The 23,237-nt window shown below is 39.6% G+C and overlaps 1 protein-coding gene across 3 annotated transcripts in view; it reads right to left on the bottom strand.

Moving 5' to 3' along the window:
* Positions 1 to 2,761: 2,761 nt before the first annotated feature.
* Positions 2,762 to 23,237, bottom strand: part of LOC129764901 (phosphatidate phosphatase LPIN2) — a 37,181-nt gene continuing 16,705 nt past the window's right edge. The window contains exons 1-6 of one of the 3 annotated variants that reach the window (XM_055764535.1): positions 20,161 to 20,330; positions 11,799 to 14,243; positions 11,596 to 11,734; positions 11,320 to 11,532; positions 11,153 to 11,256; positions 2,762 to 3,556 (exon numbers count right to left, since the gene is read on the bottom strand). In XM_055764535.1, coding sequence (XP_055620510.1) covers positions 3,271 to 3,556; positions 11,153 to 11,256; positions 11,320 to 11,532; positions 11,596 to 11,734; positions 11,799 to 14,161 — 3,105 coding nt within the window. In that variant the 5' untranslated portion in view covers positions 14,162 to 14,243; positions 20,161 to 20,330 and the 3' untranslated portion in view covers positions 2,762 to 3,270. Of the gene's footprint in view, positions 3,557 to 3,843; positions 4,336 to 11,152; positions 11,257 to 11,319; positions 11,533 to 11,595; positions 11,735 to 11,798; positions 14,244 to 20,160; positions 20,331 to 23,237 lie in introns of those variants that run through there. The other 2 variants (XR_008741285.1, XM_055764534.1) reach the window with 2 other exon arrangements.

Below are 23,237 nucleotides of genomic sequence, written 5' to 3'. Positions count from 1 at the left end.
CGGCATCATTGGAAGACCTGTCTGCGCAGACACTGTCCGAAGAACGGCATACAGGAACAATCTGAGAGGTCGTGTTGGCCGTGAAAAGTATTACATCTCAAAGGTGAATATGAAAAAAACGGCTACAGTTTGCTACAGACCTAAGGAGTTCTGGAACAAGGTATTTTATATGGATGAGCCGGAAACCAATATCTTTGAATCGAATGGAAGACAGATGGCATGGAGGAAACCAGGATAGGTGCTTCAGATTCAGCATTTGGTTATCACGGTAAAACACAGCGGCGGTAGTCAGATGATGCATGATACATTGGCGGCTTCTGGAACTGGAACCATGGTGTTTATCGATTCGGCGATGGACAAGATGGCTTAATTGATCTTCCTGAAACGTAACCTGCAGTTTACCTCGTGATTATTACTTTCAACAGAATAACGACCCGAAGCAAACTGACTCCGTGGTACTGGAATGCCTGCTCTATTATGTCCCGATCAACTCAAAACACCTCCGAAATCACCGAACTTGAACACTATTGAGTATCTATGGTGGAAAATCAAGAACCATCCATCCATCAAAATCCAGGGAACGGAGCGGAACTCAAAAAGACGATTACAGAGATCTGGGAGGTACTTCCATGACCAGAAATCTCGCCTCGATGCTTGCAGGAAGTGCTGGACGCCAAGGGGGGCCATACCAAATACTATGGGATTGATTTTTGTTATCTGAACTGATTTCAATTTTAGTTTTAAGAAAAACTTGAACTGTACACTCAATTTTGCAACGTCTTAATTGGAGATTTTTTTAAGACATTTGGTATCATTTTTTTTTAAAAAAAACCCGATTTCCGGTGATTTTTCGGTTTTCAAAAAACTCAAATTTTAACGTCTGCGACAACAGTAAATGGAGTCCGAATGAGCTAATATTTTGCATAGGGTATATTATCGTGCAAATCAACATTTCGTAGCAAGTTCCGAATAAAAATCGAGATAACTATTTTTATTGGCATCCAGCACCATACTTTTCGTTTCGTACTCCTAAAAAAAACCCAGAATGCCGATTTTTGACAAAAAAAATATTTCGAAATGATCCTAGATCTCGACGTTTCATGCAATTTAAAGACATTTGGCATCAACAATTTTTTTCGAAAACCCCGATTTCCTTTACTTAGGTGAATTTTCGATTTTCAAAAAACTCAAACTTTGACCACTTTGCGCCACTCTCCCTTAGGTCCGATTAGGCATAGGGTGTTTTTCGAGGTGATGAACATTTTGTATAGGGTAACTTTCTGAAATTTTAGGGTCGATTTTTCCCATACATTCATTGGCACTCTAATGTCCATATTACCCGCATCGAAAAAAAAAGTTGTACTTTTCGGTCTGTTTTAATTTCAGTAAAAAACATTGGAAAACGCTGTTTTGTAAAATATTTGGCCAACTCGGTAGAAAAACAGTATATTGAATTGCAAGAAACTACATCAAAGTTTTAGGAAACATGAGTTTCTGAAGATATAATTGAAGTTCTTCTTAACATGTCCGTTTTACCCCCACCTCCCCTTCTTTCAACTTTCAATCATCTTAGGCAATAGTCCTCAATAGAATCGTCAAATTCGCTACAGTCTAAACCGCACTCTGAAATAGTACATTTTGTGATCACTCACACTGAAGACCACCATTTTTCACTTATGCGTTCAGCCAGAGTTGGTCCCCTTAGTCTTCACACCCAAGTCGCCGTAAATCCATCTTGAGGAATGTTTAGTCGTTCATGAACAAGCATCCTTTGTACTTCCTCAGACCCTGTTCGTGCGATTGCCTGTCCTGTTTGGTAAGCCTGGTTTCCGTATTCTGAATAAATCAGACTTTCATATCAGATCAAATCAAATCAGATCAGTTAACGTGATCTGATTTGACTGAATAACTGTAGACTCTGTGTAAATAATTGTAGAATAACTGTGCTGTATTCCTTCCGTTGAGGTGCATTTCGAACATCTTGAACTTTGTTTTTTTATGTACATCAATCGAATCCTCATTGTATTTTTTTTTTATTTCTGTATTATAGTGACTTTCAACACATTTGGCTGGTTCGTCACTTTTACCTTCCATTTCGGAAGAATGTCGGGAGTGAGAATTGAACTCGTGACCTTTAGCGTGAGAGGTATGGATGTAATCCTCATTGTAAGCTACAACAGTTATTTAGTTTGTTACATTTGTGAGCAAAGCTTTCCGTATGAAAATCGTCTGGACGTCAGTGTCGTCAATGGGATTCACATAATGTCTTAGGCAACCATCGTAGATTCTATGAAATGCTTGTAAAGTCCTTCCTTCACATCTGCAAGCTTGTCGTTATGGCCGGTGTTCTGATGCTATTCAGATCGATCTTCATTGGTCACAAATAATCGGTGAAGTAACGGCCTTTCACAGCATTAGGTGCTTTTACAGGAATTTCGGATCATGCTCAGCTTCCACGGATTATAAAGCAGAATAATTTAGCGTTTATTCAACGATATCTCAGAGAGAAGACAAATCAACTTACAGTGCTCGGCATTGTCGCATACAATAATCTGTACGATATTTTTATGATCAGCTATATCTATGCTGTAACACATAGATCTTTGGATTAAACTAAACATGCTAAAGTTAGGTATTTTCACAGATGAATTAAAATATGTTTGCATTAATTTAATTTTTTTTTTTTCAAATTTGGCTTATTTCTTTTTTTGTTTAAATAGTAAATCATTACTAAAAAAGAAAACAAGAACAGCATAAATAATTATTATCACACGTCTTCAGCCCAATGTTTGAATTGATAGACCTATATATTTGTTGCTGTTTGTTTGTTTTACGTTTTCAGGCTAATTAATCTCAAATCCGTAAATAAATTCCGAAAATCAACTTGTCCGCCTTCATCCCGTGTCGGGATGCTATGGTAACGAACGGTTAGTACGCTCTTAGGCTGGTGTACGATAGGATGGCGAACCGAAAGCAATAATTGATAATATTTTTTCATATGCTCTATATCGTGTACGAAGCGGTTCAAGCAATCATTCCCAAATACGATAGTATTTCGTTTAATTTAATGTGTGTAATGTTTGACGAGACAATATATGTATGTTTACGATACGGTTATTTTGCATTGAAGTACGGTATACGCGCTATGGTTGCGATAATCGCGGTTCATCCCCCCACGCAAAGCTGATATCTAATCTATGTGTGATATATTGATGATGCACAGAGAGTAGGAAAGCATTCTAAACAGATACAGATCGGATTGGGTGGTCTCTAGTTCTCCGGAATCGTAGGCAGTGCCTGTTGTATCAGAGTGCTGGTTGGAGTTACCTTTCCTGACCCGAGCGCACCACCGATGCTGCTCGAGGTGGCGACCACTGGGCTCGCGTTTCCACTTCCACTTCCACCTTGGTTGGAACAGCTGGGCAGATCAAGATTCAAATCTAGATCGGGTACTGGATCCCGCCAGAAATTGAAACTAGTGAACTCGCTATCTTCCGCTTCTATATGCCTTATGGGAGGAAATAGTTGGTCCACTATGTATGCCATGTTTGCGTAACTGGAAAGAGTGACGATGGAAGAAAATTGTTAATCGAATGTTTGGTATGATATTTTGTGTTACGATATGACATGTAGATGAAAGCATTCGCTGTTGAATGATGACTAGAATCGGTTTGACGACGAGAATTGTATTGATGCCAATTGTTCATCCGTTTGAATGCGAAATCCTTTCCACATAGTTTGTATTATGTGCGAAAAACTGGGTTACATGTGTTTGAAAATATTATAGATTTGATTAGCAAGCGATAGAAGCGGTGATATGTTCGATAACCTAGGATTGCTTACCCGCGACAAATTGAAGAAAGAATGAAAAATAAAAAAGGCTATCACGAAGCTAAGATTATAGGTTTTTTGCAAAGCAAAGGAGAAGTGTTTCGTCACTACACAACATATTTGGGGGACCGACTCAATCCCGAAAACAAAAGAACACTTCACCGATAACCATACGAAGCCTTCATCGATTCAGTCTCTTTGCCATTTTCTTCAATGCCTTTTTAAATGGCTATGGTTCAATATTCGATATCACACCGAAACTGTAGCTCCGCATCATCACATCCCTCGAGGCGATCGCCGAGAAGCGAATGGGATTTTTTCTTCGCACTATCGTACCGTTGTCTGGGACGTGGACAATCAAGATCGCCTTCCTCGAAACAGCTGTCCGCATCATCATCATTATCGTCATCAGCATCGTCACGGTCTAGCACAGCAGACCTTGACGACAATTGTCGGATCATTGGCGGAAATATATCATTGACCACCAACGATTGCCCGGCGTAGCTGCGGCGTGCAGATTCATTTTTCAATGGTGATTTTTGTTCGCGGGGTGACATTTATAAATATAGATGCGAAATAAATAGTGAAAGAGAGAAACAAAGAATAGATCAAATTAAAGCATCCTTCGAAAAAAAAAATAATACAATCACGGTGAAGTGAGTCAAACATCATTTGAATGATAATATACAAAATACAAAAGATACCAAAAATCACACCCCATATACCACAAAGTGCAGAAAATTTAGAGCACATGACATAAAACACAAATATACGTTTCACTGTTCGTCGGACATTTTATGTATGAATATTGTACACGGAAGCATGAATGGTCGGTGTGCGAACAGCACCACTCAATGTACAGACATAACACTTAGATCATTTAAAAACGGGACAGATTCAATTACTTGGATTGGATACACTGTTTGTTTCAAAGAAACATATTGAAAACGTTGTTCATCGTTTTGTGTTTTTGGCATTTTGAACTTTTGAGAAAAGGATTCCGATGTGATTTTGATTATATTGCAATTCCCGTCTAAATAGAGTGGTTAATTTTCCACCATCCCTTCCCTAATGGCTGTAGAGGCACTTTAACAAATTTTACAGGGTCCTCTTGTGCTTTGATGTATGGAAGAATGTTTTTTTTACAAAACCGTAGTCGTATTTGCAACGAAATTCTCGTTTTTTACCACCGCTCCAAATCCTTTGGAGGACTAGGGGTTTTCTAGCAAGTTTATTACTGAAACTTAATAAATTCTCAAGGCAAGACGACAGAAAGATTTCGCCCGAGAAGCTGTCCCAACGTTTAACGTATGTTTCATTGTCTATACGTGTGTAACCTTCATACCTCGCTAGAGCTTCGTTATACAAAGACGCTAATCTCCGATCTCGTATCACTCGGCATATCCCTCCAGCTGAGCAGGACAAGAATGCAAGAATGCCGGACAACTATCCTACAAAAACTGCGTTATCGCGAATTCGACGGGTACGAGACGACGAGGAGAACCATCTGCGAGAAGGTTATCGTTCTTTTTTTGCCAGTAATTCATGGGACGGACTCTGTAGAACGAAGTTCTAGCTAGGTATGAAGGTTGCAAACGTACACCCAAAGTTAATTTTCAGCACATGTTCTGGCATCCCGATTTATTACATTAAATGAGCTGAAAGATAACATAAAATGTTCTACTCCCCAATACATGTATATCATTTGTATAATATATATGCTAGAGCCAATATGAGGGAGCGAAACAGGAGACACATTTAACTGAAAGCATATGAAAGCTTTTCGTATAGTTTGCCAAATGCACGGCCCAGACAGAGAAAGATATCTTCTCGTTCATGTTCTTCTTTATCGGTGTAATATTATCACGCTCCTTTTTAATAGCGCTGGCAGCTATATGGATAGCGTGGTCGTGTGAAGTAACTTTGCATTCCAGCCGGCCTTGATTCGATCCCCATTGACGTCGTATGGACTTTTTTTGGCACAACCCCAAATGAAAAGAGAAAAGAAAACAGAAAGAGATGTCTGCTCGCATACATACAAACAATTTATAAGCTTTTAAAATAGCTCATTATTTGCGCATTTGACTCTCATGCACAGGAAATGGCACCTTTTCTGCCAAAGATGACATGTTTTCTGCCAACGCTAGTTTGGGTGTATAGACAATGAAACGTACGTTAGACGTTTGGACAGCTTCTCTGGCGAAACTTTTCTGACGTCTTACCTTGAGAAGTCGTTTAAGCTTCCGTAACAATTTTGCTAGAAAACTCGAAAACATGTCCTGCTCAGCGTAATCTTCCATATCAGGCCATTTTATGAATACCGGGTTCACCGATGAGTTGCGTGAGCTCATGGTTCATTCTTCGCCTCCATATGCCTTCCTCCTGCACACTGCCGATGATGATTCTTAGCGTACGTCGTTGAAAGAATCCGAGTGTTCGCAGGTCCTCTCCGAGCATTGTCCTCGTTTCGTGCCCGTAGAGGACAACCGGTTTTATGAGCGATTTGTACGGGGAACATTTCGCACGATTACTGTTTGGCCTCGAGTGTTCGTGGAGACCATAGTATGCACGAATCCCATTGATAGTACCTCTTCGGATCATTGTCTATACTAATGAGCCAAATTGGTCCACTACCTCGAACTCATCGCCGTCAATCACTACACTACTGCCCGATCAGGTCATGTTGTGCTCGGATTCGGAAACCAGCATGTATTCAGTTTTAGACGCATTAACTCTTAGCCCAACTACCATACCCTTGACGAAGCCCCCCACGGGACTCATATGAATCAGATAATCCATCCGACATTTGCACAGAACACTGTAATCTATCCATTGTAGGCTCAATCAGTCTTGTCAGCTTCCCGGGGAAGCCGTTTTCGTCTATAATTCTCCATAGCTATTTCCGTGTTATTGAATCATATGCGGTTTTAAAGTCGATGAATAGATGGTGCGTTGGGACTCTGTACTCAAGGCATCTCTGGAGGAACTGCCGCAAGGTGAAGATTTTGTCAGTAGTAGTAGCCACTCTTCGATGGACCCGGCCTAATAACCTCCCACGAATCTGTTCGTAAGTGGCGATAGACGACGATAGATGATTTGGGAAAGCACTTTGTAGGCGGTATTCAGGACGGTGATTGTACGAAAGTTTTCACAGTCTAGTTTGTCGCCTTCCTTGAAGATAACCCCATCTTTACACCCCTCCGGTAGCTGTTCTGTTTACCAAATTTTGAGAATCATACGATGCAGAAAATCAATTAACTTTTCCGGGCCCGTCTTGATAAGTTCCGCTTTGATGCCATCTTTCCCAGTTGACTTATTAGTTCCATACTTTGTCTTTCGTCTAACAATCTCATGCGGGTTCTCTTGACTCCTTGCTCCATGTTTTTTTTTTGCTTATCCGGATGAACCTCGACAGCCGATTTAATCTTGTTCTCCGGTAGAAGCGAATAAATTGCAAAGTTTAGAGCTTCTGAAAAATAAGGAAGCTTCTCCGGACAATTTTCATCTTGTGCACAGTGATCTTCCGAATGCGCACACCATGTCCTGTTTGTGCACTGTTTGGATTCCTCTTCCGATTTGTGTTGACCGACACACAACCTTCATCTACGAGTTCATTGACATTGTTCCTCACGGTGCTGTTAGGATCAATAAGAAACACCGGGAAACACAAATTTTTCCCAAGTATTACTCCACCTGGTCCACCTCGTACGCTGGGCTCCTCTTCTTCTTGTCCCCACCGAATTCTATGCGACACAATCTTTGTGGGACTGCTGTCCGGTTTTCTAATCGCTGTTATTGTTTTTAGTCACAACACAGGGATTCTGTGATTATCAACCCCTCTTGCTAGCATGTTTTTAGTCTTAGACGCATTGATCCTAAGCCTAATCAAGCCTGCTTTTATTATTTCAGTGCTCTTCCAATTATGTCCACGGCATCGGCGGAGCACTGGCACTGGCTGGATTTGTTGAAAATCATGCCCTGCATGTCGGAGCCCGCTTCCAGCGCCACGTTGAAGAGCAAACAGGACAGTCCATCGTCTAGTCGAAGTCTTCTGTGGGTCTCAAACGATTTCGACAGATTGCTTGATATCCGCACACTATTCATCGTCGCCTGAATCAGTCTTGCTATCTTCCTGGAAAAGCTGTGCTCGTCCATGATTCTTCATAGCTGTCGATTGTATTAAACGCGTATTTGAAGTTGATGAAGATGTGGTGCATGTGGTGATTGCACGGTAGTTCTCACAATCTTATCACCTTTTTTATAGATGAGACAGATGACCCCTTCTTTCCATTCCTCTGGAAGAATTTTCCTGTCCCAGATCCTGAACATCAGCCGGTGCATACACTATATACATTTTTTCCATCTTCCCTTGAAAAGCTCCTCTGCGAGGCTGCTTTGTAGTTCTTTAGCTAATTAATTCCCTTCTTAACTTCGCCCACCGTCGAAGGGGGTACGGTGTCATTGTCAACTACGCCGGTATAATCCTCTTTAACGTCGTTTTGCTCGCCTGTCTAACGCTGATAAGTAGTTCATCGTAGTGCTGTCTCCACCTTTCGATCACCTCGCGTTCGTTCATCAAGATGTCTTTTTCCTTGTTCCTGCACATTTCGGCCCTCGGCACGAAGCGTTTAGTTCCCTGAAGAACATTCGCGATACTCGAGAACGATGAAACAGCTCTATCTCTTCACACTCTTTCTCTTTCATTCGACCATTCGTTCCGTTATCCACTCTGTTCAGACTCGATAATGGTCTCTGCTGTGCTGCTAAACACTAAAATGGTAGCTACAACCAAATTCAACGGGCAATTCACAACCTAGTAAAACTCATAACCTTCTTGGAGACGAATTCGCCGCAAAGTACAATAATCAGCATCCAATTATCAATCTGAAATGTTGAAATTGACCTTCCGGATAACGTTCAACTGCAGACCACGATTCCACTTCAAAACATGATTTGTACTTTGCGATCCGTCGTAATGAGATTCCTGAATTTTCAACTGCCGATCTTACGGTGCTTTTAGGCCATTACAGCAACTCTGTTTTCTCTTGCTGAAAATCTCGATACCGCGTTTGTTACGGACCCAGCTCAGACAGCAGGGCCGAAATAGGAAGCGCAATTTGCATGAATAGCAATACGGACTAATGTAAACAAATCTATGCCAGCGGAAAAATACACGTGTCTTTTCCTTCTTCTTCTATTTCATGACTTAACATAAACAAGACCCAAGGGAGAATTGAGTAAATGAAGTAGGATACTAAATGCATGTGTTCAAACGAAAAGTGCAAGGGCATAGTTTATGACGCAAACAAAATTAGGATCGGGGCAATAAGCCATAGTGCAGAGCAAGAGCACATGGTAGAAATAGCGCGTTATCCGCAGGAAAGGAAAAGGGCACATGATGCAAAAGTTAATTGAGGAGCGTAGAATGCAAGGGGTGTAAGTGACTTCATCGATTTCTCTTCATCAACTTTTTCTTTAGTTAATAACTCAATTGCAAAAACGTTCCAATTTAAGTTTGCTATAGAATCTGATAGGTGAGGTTCTGACCTATCTTCCACATTGTCAAATACAGCTGGGAATGTATTTGAGGCTAAACTATGACCAAAAGAGAGAGTCGATGTAGAGAAATCGATCAAATCACTTACACCCCTTTCATTCTAAGCCCCTCAATTAAGGACCCTACGCGGATGGCGTAGGGGAAGGATAATAATGAAGAAAGAACATGGATGAAAAATATTCGTGCTGGCAAATAGGCAAATAATTGGGTTTGTAAATGTTTGTAAATAAGACCCAAGGTGAGAACGCTTAATACGAGCCATCTGGGAAGAGGTGATTTATACGCATACATTCGTTTAGATTTGGTCCTTTACAGCGCGCATGTTATGAGCGCGAAGGACGGAAGAGGCGTAGAACCACACAAAGAGATGGGGAAGATTTTCATGCACCAAATAGGCAAGCAGATAACCGATGTGGTTTGCTAATCTGAGTAGGTTTAGTTTAAAGCCTCTTAACGACAAAGAACGGAATGGAAGAATTATCCGAATAGGAAATAGAGCTCTTTTCTCTCACTTTCAATTCAAGGCTACAGTAAGAATTCGTGTATATATAGTCCAGATTCCTACTCAATAAGTTTTTGATTGATTTTTAATTAATGATTTCTCAATGTTAATCATTTTTTCAATGTTGTTTCAGTCTTCGTTCAATATCCCTATGCGACTAGAATCCATTTTTTTCGCAAGTGTAGTATTTTTTCATAGAATACTAGCCCATTAACTTCAATTCAATATGTGGATTATTAGTTTATAGTTTAAACGTTGATTTTTTGAAAATAGTTATTTTTGGGAAAAAAATATTCCGGACCATCGGTTAACTTTGAAAAATCATATCGCCATTCCATCTTTATAACAACATCTAGAAAGCAATTTCATTATACACTATAAGTTAAAAAATTAAAATATGTAAAATTAAGGTTCATTTGAGATAAACATATCGGATAACGGAGATAGCGCATCGAATTGTCGGTAGTCCTATATATTTTTCATATATTATTGGTGTTTGCATATTTACACAAAATTTTGTCTACAATACGATTGCGTCAAATTGACGTATATCCGTAGAGATAGGTATACCCCATAGAGAATTTCGATATTTCAAACTCTTTGAAGAAAATAGACCCCAATATAGATTTACCTCGATCAAAGAATAAAAGCCATTACAAGATATAAAATGAAAATTCAACCATTTTTTTGTAATTTTCCTTATTAAATTCGAAATGCGCCAACATGACGCGTCCCGTAAACCTAGTGTTAAGCTAGTTACGACAAAAAGATCAATTTATTTAACAATCAGAATAAAAAAAAAATCGAGTTCGAGAACACTTGAAAATAGAACATAAAAAATCCATCCACGAAAGTAGTCCACTTGTTTCGCTAGGCCGGACCATGCTGGAGCTAACGGATTCCGAAGAGTTAGTGGCTCCATTAGCGGGATTTGTTTGCAACGCGAAGTGACATGTCCCATCAACCGAACCTTTCAAGGCAATGTTTTGAGGTGGCTCCATTATTTGGAGAAAAACACCAAATTCAATAAATCCAGGAAAATAAGCTTCCTGGTAACAGCGTTAGTTAAAAAATATAAAGAAAAATGCAGTGGAAGTTGTTGAGAAGGCACAAGAACATACTAAAAAGTACCCAAATTCGATATCTCGCAATCGCCAAAAATGGGGTGTACCATTTCTAAACGATCTAAAATTTATGTGTGTACATCACGCAAAAATTGCACTCAACATCTCCCCAACACAAATCAAGCCGAGTATACTTACGTTGATTGGAATGTTTGTGTCAGTTCGTGCTTCAATTCGCCCTTCGTATTAATAGTAAAAATACGGGAAATTGGTATTCCAACGGCACGGTATGCCCAGACATCCTAAGAATAAAGAAAAATATACCATTTAAATGGAAAGTAACACAACAGAGTTCCACTACTCACGTTTATCCGATTGCCATAGCCCGCGTAGAAAGGGTTCTTATCGGGGAATAGTGCTTGGATATCGCTAAGACATGCTATCTTGAACTGTTCGGGCTTCTTCTCGATCACCTCACGGTGTAAAGCGGACATCAGGGAGGTAGGATTGAGCAGCAGGGGTCCATCGGGCAACTTGATATCTCCCTGTCGTATCGACTGTAGATAGTCTCTCGTTGTCTACAACAAGAAGATCAAGATCAATGATTCAAATACTTTTTTCTTACAAAGAGGTGATATTACCTTGGATTGTCCGATTGCGCGTGCTGAAAGATAGAGCAGCTTGTATCCATTTTCCTCGATTTTAGAAAATAGCTGCGCCACGCCAATTTGCTCCCAAGTTTTGCCCACCATTGGCAGAATGTGACCGAGAACATCGGATCTAAAGAAAACGATGAAGCCCAAACTGTAAAATACCCCGAGCTATAATCCACCAGAATACATACTTTGTGATGGTTCCATCAATATCCGATATGACCACCTTGTCGTTATACTTCCACTTGAACAGGTAGCACTTGCAACGGGTGGTTCCCTGGTAGGCAGTTGTTACGCTGAAGACTATTACATTAATGCCATTGTTTAGGTTGAGCCCTTCTATCTGGTTCGACGAGAGCCGCAGTGTCTTTCGGTACTTCTCCGCGAAACCGATCACCTTGCTGTGATCTTCGTCGTTATGAGAGTTTGGTTCAGCTCGTGACTCCATATCTTCCGAACTCAGAGACCCACTGTAACCATCTTCCTTCACCTTCTCGATGTTTTTCACTACCGGAATATTAACCGATTCATCCGGAGTAGCCGATCGGGAAGTTTGAGTCGCCACAGTAAGTGTTTTGGACTCCTCGATGGGTCGCGGTTCTGATTCCCCGTCACCCTTCATAGTAGATTTGTCGCTGGATCGACTCCAGTACCACCATCGTCCCCTTCTGCCACCCTCGGGAGCGGATTGTTGCGTCGGTTGCTTATCGGATTGCGCTTCCTCAGCTGCAGCAGCCAACGGTTGGTCTTTGCCCAGCGATGATGCACCACCGCCGTTTTCGTTTGGTAGCGATTTTTGGAATGCTAACATAGTCATAACTTGTGGGCAAGCCTCTGCCCACGGGAAATATTTTTCATTAATGCGTACGACTAGATCGGGCGACGAAAATACTGTGGGATTGCTGCAGACGTCCGAATATCGGAGCAAATGTCTCTCGAACTCCTCCCCGGTAGGACCACCATTTTCCAATCCGCCACAGAGCGAAAGAGAGATAAAATCCAGCGACAGTTTGTCTATTTTGTTCTCGTCGAAATCCGAGTCCATGCCTTTGACTCCTTCGAGCGATGTTGGACTATGGGGAATCGATGTTCCATTCCCACTTTCCCTGTCCTCTTCATTTTGAGCTTGCTGTGCTTTGGAAGAAGACGGTGGAAAGTAGAGAGCGGCGACCTCCGGATCTAGCGATTCATCGAATTCCGACAGATAGAGACCTTCGGGAACATTTTTGCGTAGTTTTTTGTTGTTGTACTTCATGAAGCTCATCAAACCACTCAGCATCGAATTGCGCTGGGCTTGTTTGCCCTGGCTGGTGCTGAGGTCCTCACATTCTTCAGGCTTCGTTGGAAGTTCGCCCCATTTCCACGAGGCAGAAATGGTATCGCCCTGTGCAGATTCACGCTGTGATATCTCAAACTCAGTATCACTCTGAATGGGCGTTGAGGGACGAGATTGGCGAGGACTTGTTCCGGACGCAACTTCAGTGTCACTGAAAAAATGGATGTCCAGTTCGTGAACACGGTTGCTGGCTTCTGGAGCTTCCTTTGGTTCATTCTCAGCTATTGGAAGAATACTCTGTTCAGTGTCTTTTGGAGATCCGCTGGTTGATGAAGAGGTCACCTGGGAAGCAGTCATACTATCGGTTTCAGCTCCGTCATTCTGATCGGATTGATTGGATCCCCCAGAACTACTGGATGAGTTTTTACGTTGCGAGTTTTTCTTTTTCATGATTGATTTCTTCCTTCGTTTTTTCTTCGACTTTGAATCGAGGTTGGCTTTATCATCCGAGACAGATGGTGGTATCGGTTGCTCTTCCTGTGCAGTCGATTCCAAATTCGCTTGTTTCGCATCCGTCAGCGACGGCGCGGCTTCAATCGGCTTGAAATGTTTCTCAGGCTCACTTTTTGGTGGAGTATCCTTCTTCCAATTGACACTTACATTGTTTTCTATCTCTTCCATTTGGAATATCTGCTCTTGTTCAGCCTCAGCCCATTCCTGGCGTAGCTTTAGGGTTGTATATTCCTGCTTGGTGAGCGTCAAATCCGGCCTTCCTGTCGTGTTATCCGTGTGCCTCCGGTGACTATATTCCGATTTTTGGTTCTCAAACTTCTCCTTCACTGTTTCCGAATTTTCCTCCGAAAAATCAATCGAATTGCGCCTCGGCCTCGGTAAAGCCATATCCTTCTGCTCTTGACTAACGACGGTCAGCGAATTTTCGTAGCTCACCTCGAACGAGCTGCTTGGGATCGGCGAGGTTGCCATATGCGCTGGCACTTCGGCGTCATCTTCGAGGCACTCTTCGACGAAGAACGCTTCGCCCGATTCTCCCAGCTTCATGTGAATATCGACGGGCTCTCCGTTGACTTCGATGTCGACGATCTTCTCCCGACTGCGCAGCACTCCCAGTTTGCCGAAGCGAACGTGGAACGGTGAACACATATAGGATCCATCCTGTTGCTCTACTATGATCACGTCAATCGCCCCCGTAAGGGTGGCGCCATTGATTTCACTGTAAAATTCCTTGAAATTGCTGAACACTCGTGCAATGCTATTCATTTTCGACGCTGCCGACGATGCTTCCTCCCACGCTCTCTCCGCTAGATCACAATTTGATATTAACGTGTTTAATAGCACTGTTCTGAAATATAGAGGAAAAGAAAACCATCAGCAACTGCATTAGATTCTCAGAGCAGTCATTTTATTTGTTTGAATGAATCAAAATAAGAGCTTTCGGTTTGGTGCGTCCGCATTGTTAACTTAGGAAAATTAACCAGGAAATTATACGACGAAAAACAAACATTAGATAAATTCAAGAATTAAACTTTTTATAACAAACATTTGGTAGCACTCCGAGGGCTGAGAATGAAGCAATAAAACGCCAATGTGAACAAATTTTCAAATTAACTCTCAGACAGTTAAACACGTATCGAAGTATCGAAGTAATTTTTCAGTATATCTTACCAAAATTACATTTTCAAAGCACTCTCAGCCAGTGGCGTCGGCTGGGGGTGCGGACCGCTCCCGGGTTCACGACTTTAGGGGTGCAGAAATGCCCCTACATTAACAAATACCTCACCATTCGGCATACACCATTTAGGGATAGCAAAACGAGAGGAGGTGCAACTAGACACATCCGCACTGGGTGCGAAAGCTCCACTCGACGCAACTGCTATCAGCACTGCAACAGAAAAGCCCGACCCGAATAAGGTGTATGGTTGGATGGCGGCCGCAACCGCAACGGTAAAAATATTAACCTTCAGTTTTCCCACAAAGAACGCAGCTCTCACTGTTGAGGAGTACCTTCTTCACATCCGGCTTGAAATGCGATACACTTTGACAACACCTTCAACCCGGAAACAATGCTCGAATCCACGAAAAATAATTGATCGATTGGAAAAAATCATCAGAAAATTATTTTCAGACACAATCCTCGATCAAGATCCTTCAATTAAAGTCAAAGCTCTCTATAATGGCAATCATTATAACGACAAATCTCTCTATAACGACATGTTTGAAGCTCCCTTCAAAATCGTATAGAAATTCTTTCCTTTATTGCGACATTTCTCTATAACGGCCTTCCCTATAACGACACATTATCGCTTCTATTTACTAAAACATAACATCCTCTATTGCGACAATTTTGAATTTCACTCCACTCATAGTGTATGTGTCAATGTTAGTGCCTAGGAACGTAAATAGTTGTGTATTATAAAATTTAATCAACTGTGAACATTTGTTCACGCCCAACTGATTTAAATTTTCGGATATACACAAAAACAGGAATTCATAAAACATAAAAGTCAGGGAAAGCTTATTGAAACAAATTAATCGAAGCATTGTTGTACAAGAATCCCGTCCTAGAGCAAAAGAATAAATTTCATTTTCAATACATTTAAAAATGAAAGTATTGTTTACGCAATTGTTTTATGGATAAAGCTTTTAATATCGAAATCAGGCAATAACTTGAAATATCGTTTGTTTCACTTCGAAAACATTCACTACCCAAAATGAGTTGAAATACACGAAAATCTTTAACGCTAAAAATAAATTGGACATAATTCAAAGGTTCGAAAAGGGTACTAAAAAGATAACATTGTCTAATGAATTTAATGTGCCGCACATTGCGAATTCATTCATCATCAAAAATATGGACTAGAGTCGTGAAAAGGGTAAGAATAATGGCTTCAATGATGTTCAATTGGTATATTTTGTCTGGCGATGAGATAAAAAAAATCAATTATTTATCAAATCAGGGACTGGTGGAGCATTCAACAATGAAACTATGAGCCCACCGCCTCAAATCTAGCAAGCAGGTGCTTTCCAGATTATCTATGCTGGTTTATTAACAAAAAAAAATCAATTATAAATTACCGGACGAATGAGCTGAATTTCATAGCTTTTATAGCGACAATTCTCTATAACGACAGTCCCTTGCGATGTCGCTATAGAGAGCTTTCATTGTACTCGCAAATAACATGTTTCTCCGTTACATGACATACATGTTTGATACAGAAAATATAATGAAATGAAGATAGTTCGAATCGGACTATTCCTTTCTCTCTACCAACACATTAGGCGATTCATTTTTATTTATATAATTTTTTTTTTTTTATATCTGTATTATAGTGATTTTCAACTCATTTGGCTGGTTCGTCACTTTTACTTCCATTTTTGGAAGAATGTCGGGAGTGAGAATTGAATTCGTGACCTTCAGCGTGAGAGGCATGGATGTTACCACTACGCCAGATCGCCTCCTCTATTTATATAATTAAAAGATATAGGAATGTATTTTTTCACCTGAAAATCCATTTCCTCTTTCGAACAAAGATCAATTTCGTTAGCACAAACATAAACGCTTATTAAGATGTAATTGTAGAATGTTTGGGAATTCAATTTTCCGAATTTCCCTATTTTCCTTCAGAGTTTTCCGAAAATTTTCAATTGACATGTTTAGTTTAGTTGTTTAGTTGTGTGTTGGTTGGTTGAAATATGTGTAATATTTTTATAGGACCTCCTTCTTTATCCAGAGGATTCATATTACCTTTATTGTACTCTTGAAACTTCACATTTCAATGTTGGTTCCATTTGCTCTATTAATGCTCGAGTTATGCAGAAATTTGTGTTTTGTTTGTATGGGAGCCCCCTCGTTTTCAGAGGAGAGTGTTATGTCAAACCATCATAGAAACATTTCTCGTACCCAAAAACCCTCACATGCCAAGTTTGGCTCCATTTGCTTGATTAGTTATCGAGTTATGCAGAAATTTGTGTTTCATTTGTATGGCAGCCACTCCCTTGGAGAGGGGTGAGGAGTGTCGAACCATCATAGAAACATTTACTGTCCCCTAAAACCATCACATGCCAAATTTCGTTCCATTTGCTTGATTATTTCTCTCAACCTTTTTTTCTAAAACTTCTACTTGTCTATAAGAATCAAAAACACGGAAAGAAATCCGTTTTTATACACACAGAGACCTAGATGCGTTTAGTTTTCCAAATGAACTGAGAATATCTGAGGGACACATTTCTAAATTCACAGAAGCTTTCCTCCAGCAAAAGAATAATAAAATCAATTCGCTTTTGATACACAACCAATATCCAACTAACGATATGAAAACAAACGTGGTACTTTCTATTTAAAATTTTTCAAATTTTTATAGATTTTTGTGATTTCAATAGTTTGCTTTCAAAGCAGTTTTTGAGGTATGGAAATGTTGGGTCGATAAGTGACAAATATCACTCATACACCTTTTATCTTTCGAAAGTGATAGACATAACACTTCTCTCAGCTGGCAAATAGTTATTAACGCTCAAATGCTTGCACCTCAAATATAACACTCTCGTTTTCGAAATTTTAAACTTAGACTCCAGTACAGATGCAGAAATTCAGTGGTGCAAAAATACAAAGCACTCTCCACCAGACGGCATGAAAATCGACGCGGTGTCTCCATTCCATTGTTCCTTTGGATCGTGCAAAACAGCTGTGTCTGACATCAGCATTGCGAAAGGCTGCTGTCTGCTAGCTGAAGGGAGGCTGTGATTTGAATAATGATAATCATGAATTGAATTCTGGAGGCTTTCAATTTCTCAGTTCATTCGCCTCTAGCCCTAAAAAAGGCAAAAGTCGTGCTGCGATTTTTCTCATGCCCGAAATATGACGAACGCTCTCGTGAGCGATATTGGATTCACGGGATAGCTCTCTCAAACTTGAATGACGATTTCCAAGCACCATTTGTCGATGTTTTCATCAGTTAAAGAGGTGGAAGATCGTCCTTGACGTGAGAAATCGTTCATCTCTTTTCGGCCGTCTTTGAATGCTTTATATCATTCATGCGCCCGTGTTTTCGACATAGTAGAGTCACCAAATATATTCTGCAACATTTTCAACGTTTCGGGGCAAAACAATTTGTTTGCAATATAAAAATCCACACAATATATTTCACCAATAAAATTATCCATATAAAAATCGCCGGGCAAAAAAAAAGTTAACATGTTCTTAATGACGCTGTAAACAAACTAAATGACAGATCGCGCTCAAAACTGACATTAAGACCATAGTACCAATTAAAAAAAATAAAAAATGTTCAGCGAGGAAATTACAAATTACAAATTCTTGGTATATATTTGACAGAATGTATGTCATTTTAAATTTAAGTTTGTATAGCATTTCACAAAGAAACAACGACAATCATTCAAAGTCCCAATAAATATTTTATTTTCAGAGATGTTTTTACTTCATCTTCTTCTAATATTACGTTTTTCCATATCTGTTGCCGAACCCACTTTGTCGTTCTCTCCGGTTACCAAGTGAGTCCCGGTTACGCCCTTCACAAATGAAAGAGTAATATTTATGTGAGAAATGTCAGATGAAAATGAAGTTTGAAGAGGATGAAAACAAACAATAGATTGATAGAGTGAATTGAAGTAATAGAAAATTGAAAATAAAAAGAAAGTCATAGTTTTGAATAAAGTACAAAGTGTGTGAAAGTTTATTAATTGAAGAATTGAAGCAGATAAGGAAGGAATAAGTAGAGACCGGAAAAATTAGGGAATTAGATAGAAGAAAACCAAATGTAAGTCATGATATCAACTACTATGAATTATAAGTTTATCGAAATTTAATAAATTCTAGCTTAAAGCAGTGTTACGAATAACGTAGCTAAAAAGAGGTTTTAGCCTCGACATCCTCCCGAAATTCGACCGACAACAATATCAATATGGTATCAACATGAGTGAAATGGTACTTTAGACTCGCGAATAACGACATTACTTAGTCCAGATTTTTATCAATGTTTATGCCGATAAATAACTGATACAGACCTATGTTTCAATTGACCCTGGTGGGAAATAGACGATAAGATTAAATTCCGATAACTGATAGCGCTACTTCACAAAAATATGTTATTCCCTGTGCTTTTGTAGATGTCCTCGTCATTGAACTCGAATGATGAGAAATTTTGGGTTCACATTCTACAAAAAATATTTTGGCTGCTACAAAAATATGTTTGTAAAAGTGCCAAAATAACAAAATAAAAAACAGTGGAAGAGAAGAAACATGCTACTAGAATGCGATATCACCGGAGTGATTTACTTTCACGAACATCCATGAAACTGAGTGTTCAACATGTGTACAACAACTTCTAAGTTAATGCTTCAATAGATAGACCCATTTATTTCAAACTTCTCATGAAGATGACTGGATGAGATAAACTTTGTGTTAGAAACTCCGCTGAATGCTCGCGTGATCTTCCCACAGGTGTGAATACCGATGAGTTACTTTATTTATATCTTCGGATAATATTATCCAACCTAATCACAAACCTGTAGTGCTACACATGCTAGTGATGAAATATATGGTGTATTCATTAGCAACGGAAACCATTGCCACCAGAAGAGTAAACAACCTATAATCACGCACTGACTCATCGCGTAGAAATTGAAAAATGTGCCTTACGTATTGAAAGAAAAATAAATAGAAAGCACACGTTCTCTCATGATTCAGATAATTTTTTTTGAATAAATTTCGGCAGTATCGGAAATGCTTAATCTCGGAACCAGAAAGCCAACGCTTCAACCACGCAAACTGTAAGTACTAAATATTACCGGTTGTAGAAATAACAGGTCCTGCATCAAATGGCACACAGAAGTGCGGATATTATTCCACGGTTACCAAATGATTACACGAGCAAATGAATCCTTTGAAGCAGCGTTGTATAAAACGTAAACTGTTCTGTCTCACTTTATTCTACACAACACGCCGAAGCTTAGTTCCGCCGCTATTGAACAGCTTAATCCTGTGTGTACAAAGTGTAGCACTTTTCCCGACATTAAATGAAAATGTGACCTTTGGCAATGTTAGAATATTTTTCACCCCCTTTGTGCAGTTCCTACCGGACACCACAGCGGTCCGCTGCTCGCTCCTATCGGGAATATAATTGTTCTGTCAGCTACAAATCTTCTTGGCACAGTACTTCGAAGTTCGTTTTATTTTTAGATTATTTCCAAGAGCAAAACGTTGGCAATTCTCCCAACACCTGCTAGACGAAACGACGACTCACCACATAATTTTCATTCAGGAATGAAACATACGCAGAAATTGATTGGCGTTATCACTTTACTTTCTTTCACTTGATCTAAAATGCAGCTTCAGTAGCTATTATAAATACCACGCGCTGTTTCCTAATCAGTTGCTTCTCATTAGACGCTTGCCGTTCGACTGACTTGCGCCTCGTGTGGCTGTCTACAGACAACCGTTTTGAATGGCCGAGTGCTATGATGTAGTGTGAGTACATCTAGGTCCACAACACATGTGCAGTCCAATAAAAACAAATAATAGCGGTCGATTCCGAGCAAATGTTTTGATTCGTGCGCCAACCAAACCGCGCGTCAACAAAACGGTAGTCCGCCAACCAACTCATCGTTTCATTCGATATGATTGTTTTGAATTCGGATGGCGTTCACACGTTGATGCGACGCATCATGAGGAAGTAAACTGCGTACCAAATTGCAACAAAAAAAAACTTATCAAAAAGTCAACAAACGATACCCGAACGATGTCCGTAGACCTTGACAGGTGCGTTTTTGAATTTGATTTGAAATGTGGAATCAAAACTTGAAACTAGAAACATTGATAAGAAAGATTAGCACTATTCAATCCAGCCAATTTTTGTTTGTGTCAGATTATAAATACAACAATATACTTCACATTTCACGTCAAATACATAAAATAAAAAAGAGCTTCGATCTCAATAATTCTACGAACTACTTTATGACCATAACTAATATACACCCCAGTAACGGACCCATGTCTCGATTGAAAGCAATGTTTGTCGCTAAATAAAGAAAAATATGATGAAATAAAGAAAAAAAAAATCACCAATGTAATATAAGATAATTATTAATACCGAACACAATTATCAATTTTTCTTATCAGTAAAAACATGTTACTTTAATATAGCGAAAATATATTTGAAATGGGAAAGCTAATTTTCTTTTATAATTTTTACTTTCTGATTGTTTATTCAACCCAATGCGAATTTTAATTAGACTAACAATACCTAATACTATATGTACACCTAATACTATATGTACTATATGTAGTGAGACTCTATGTTGTACGGGAAAGGGTTAACACAACGGCTATCGTATGCAATTTTACACCTACCCTTGTGCTAAATTTTTCACAATACACGATCGGACATTGATATGGAGTTGCACGAAGCAACCAACATTAAAGTTCCAAATTTAAATTCTATGTGCTAGAATTATTCGTATCACTCTTCTTACTTGCAATATAAAAATGCCCCCGACTTTCATGTATTTGCAATGCCGATTTCCATCAGGCAGCTTGGTTTTGATGTCTCTGTTTGGGAACACATCTCGGCGGGAGCAAAAGCTCCCCCTACTTTCATGTATTTGCAATGCTGATTTCCCCTAGGCAGCTTGGTTTTGATGTCTCTGTTAGGGAACCGCCGCATGTGTCGTCAATTTCGACCAATCAGAAGTGAGTATTTCCGTTAGGATAGGGGTTGACATTTTTCAATTGTTTGATAGTTAGTTTAATGATATATATTATTTTATTCAATATAAAAAATTGTTATGGAGTGCCGAAATCGATTGACGCAAAAATTTCATCAACCCATCATGAAATGACTGAGCAATAAGCGTTTGAAATTGGACAATTTTCACGATGTGCTCGATTCTCGATTTTCAATTTGTACCCCAATATGTTCCCGAAAGACGTAATCCTACGTCAAAACTTTTAACCCTTTCGCTACGAGCATCGTCTATAGACGACATCGGGGTGATACTTCACGTCGATTACACTAGCACGATATGCATACTTTTGGGCGCAGTGCTACGTTCAGTGGTAGCACTTCGCCGGAGCACACAGCCGCAGTGAAAGGGTTAATATTGGAATACTTTGATTTCAAATGAGGGTGTATTTTTTTGTGCCTTTCGTAATTTTTCGGGTACTTTCATGATTCCATATGTATAGAACTTTTGTGGTTTATCGCCGAAAAACTTTCTCAAGTGATTTTCGGCAGTTGGCCAATATTTTTCCATCAAGAGAGTTTCACTGAGATCGAAGCAGATGGAAGTTAGACGGTGCGAAAATTGGGTTATACGGTGGACGCATCACAACTTAAGGTGGAAACAGAATGCCGCGTTGTGCGTTGCTTCTCATCAGCTGTCATTGCTTGCGCTTTGTACTAAAACATTCACCCGACGCAGTCTGTTGATTTGCAGTCACAATCTAACATTCGCGTTTTGCTTTTGTCATGTAAACAAAAGCAAAAAAAAATTCGGATGAATTTTTTCTTTGTTCTTGTTGTGTCCATGAATGTTTTTTAAAAACAACACATTGACATATAGTATTCTGTTTAAATGAAAAACTTTCTTGTTCGCAGGTGGTGAAAAAATCTCATACGAAAATTGTTTATGAAGACAATTCTATATTATGATGAAAAAATTCAGCAACAATGTTGTAATTGTTTAGCCATATGGTTGAATGAAAGTCAGAAACACGTGTATCAAGTAATCAAATAACATGATGTAAACATTTTAATACAAATTTTAGAATTTGAAAACCGGCTTCGTGTGTTCTAATCTGATAGAGAATACACTAACGAGTTTGGGACCCAAATTATGGCCCTAATTTGAAGTTGCCACCAGACGTCGACACCATGCCACTGTCATCGCGAATTCGGCGCAAGCAGTTTAGAACAAATCTTATCGTTTAGTACAACGATGCTAATGACGCAACGCATTATTGTGTTCGTGTAAATGGAAATACACATATTTAAAATGAAGTGTCAAAGCACAATTGTCGCAACGCGACGCATAGCGCGGCATTCTGGTTCCACCTTTAGCAACCAAGCTCCATAATTTTTTATCTCCTCATCAATGATAGTCTCGCGTAGAAAACACCTTTTCTGTTGATCAATTCTGGTTGTTTTTTCTTAATCGCTTCGTTTAATATGTCCAGTTGTGAGGCCTCTGCTTTTTTAAAAATTCGACACCAATCTGATCAGTTGAAAATTGAACATCAATGCTATAACTAATCAAGAATCTGAATACCCCGACCAACAAATGACATCCACCGGCTTTTGAAAATTGAAGCGTTATCGTTATC

Source organism: Toxorhynchites rutilus, chromosome 2 (genome assembly GCF_029784135.1).
Source record: "Toxorhynchites rutilus septentrionalis strain SRP chromosome 2, ASM2978413v1, whole genome shotgun sequence".
Taxonomy (NCBI): Eukaryota; Metazoa; Arthropoda; class Insecta; order Diptera; family Culicidae; genus Toxorhynchites; species Toxorhynchites rutilus.
This window is presented reverse-complemented; position numbering and strand designations above follow the sequence as displayed.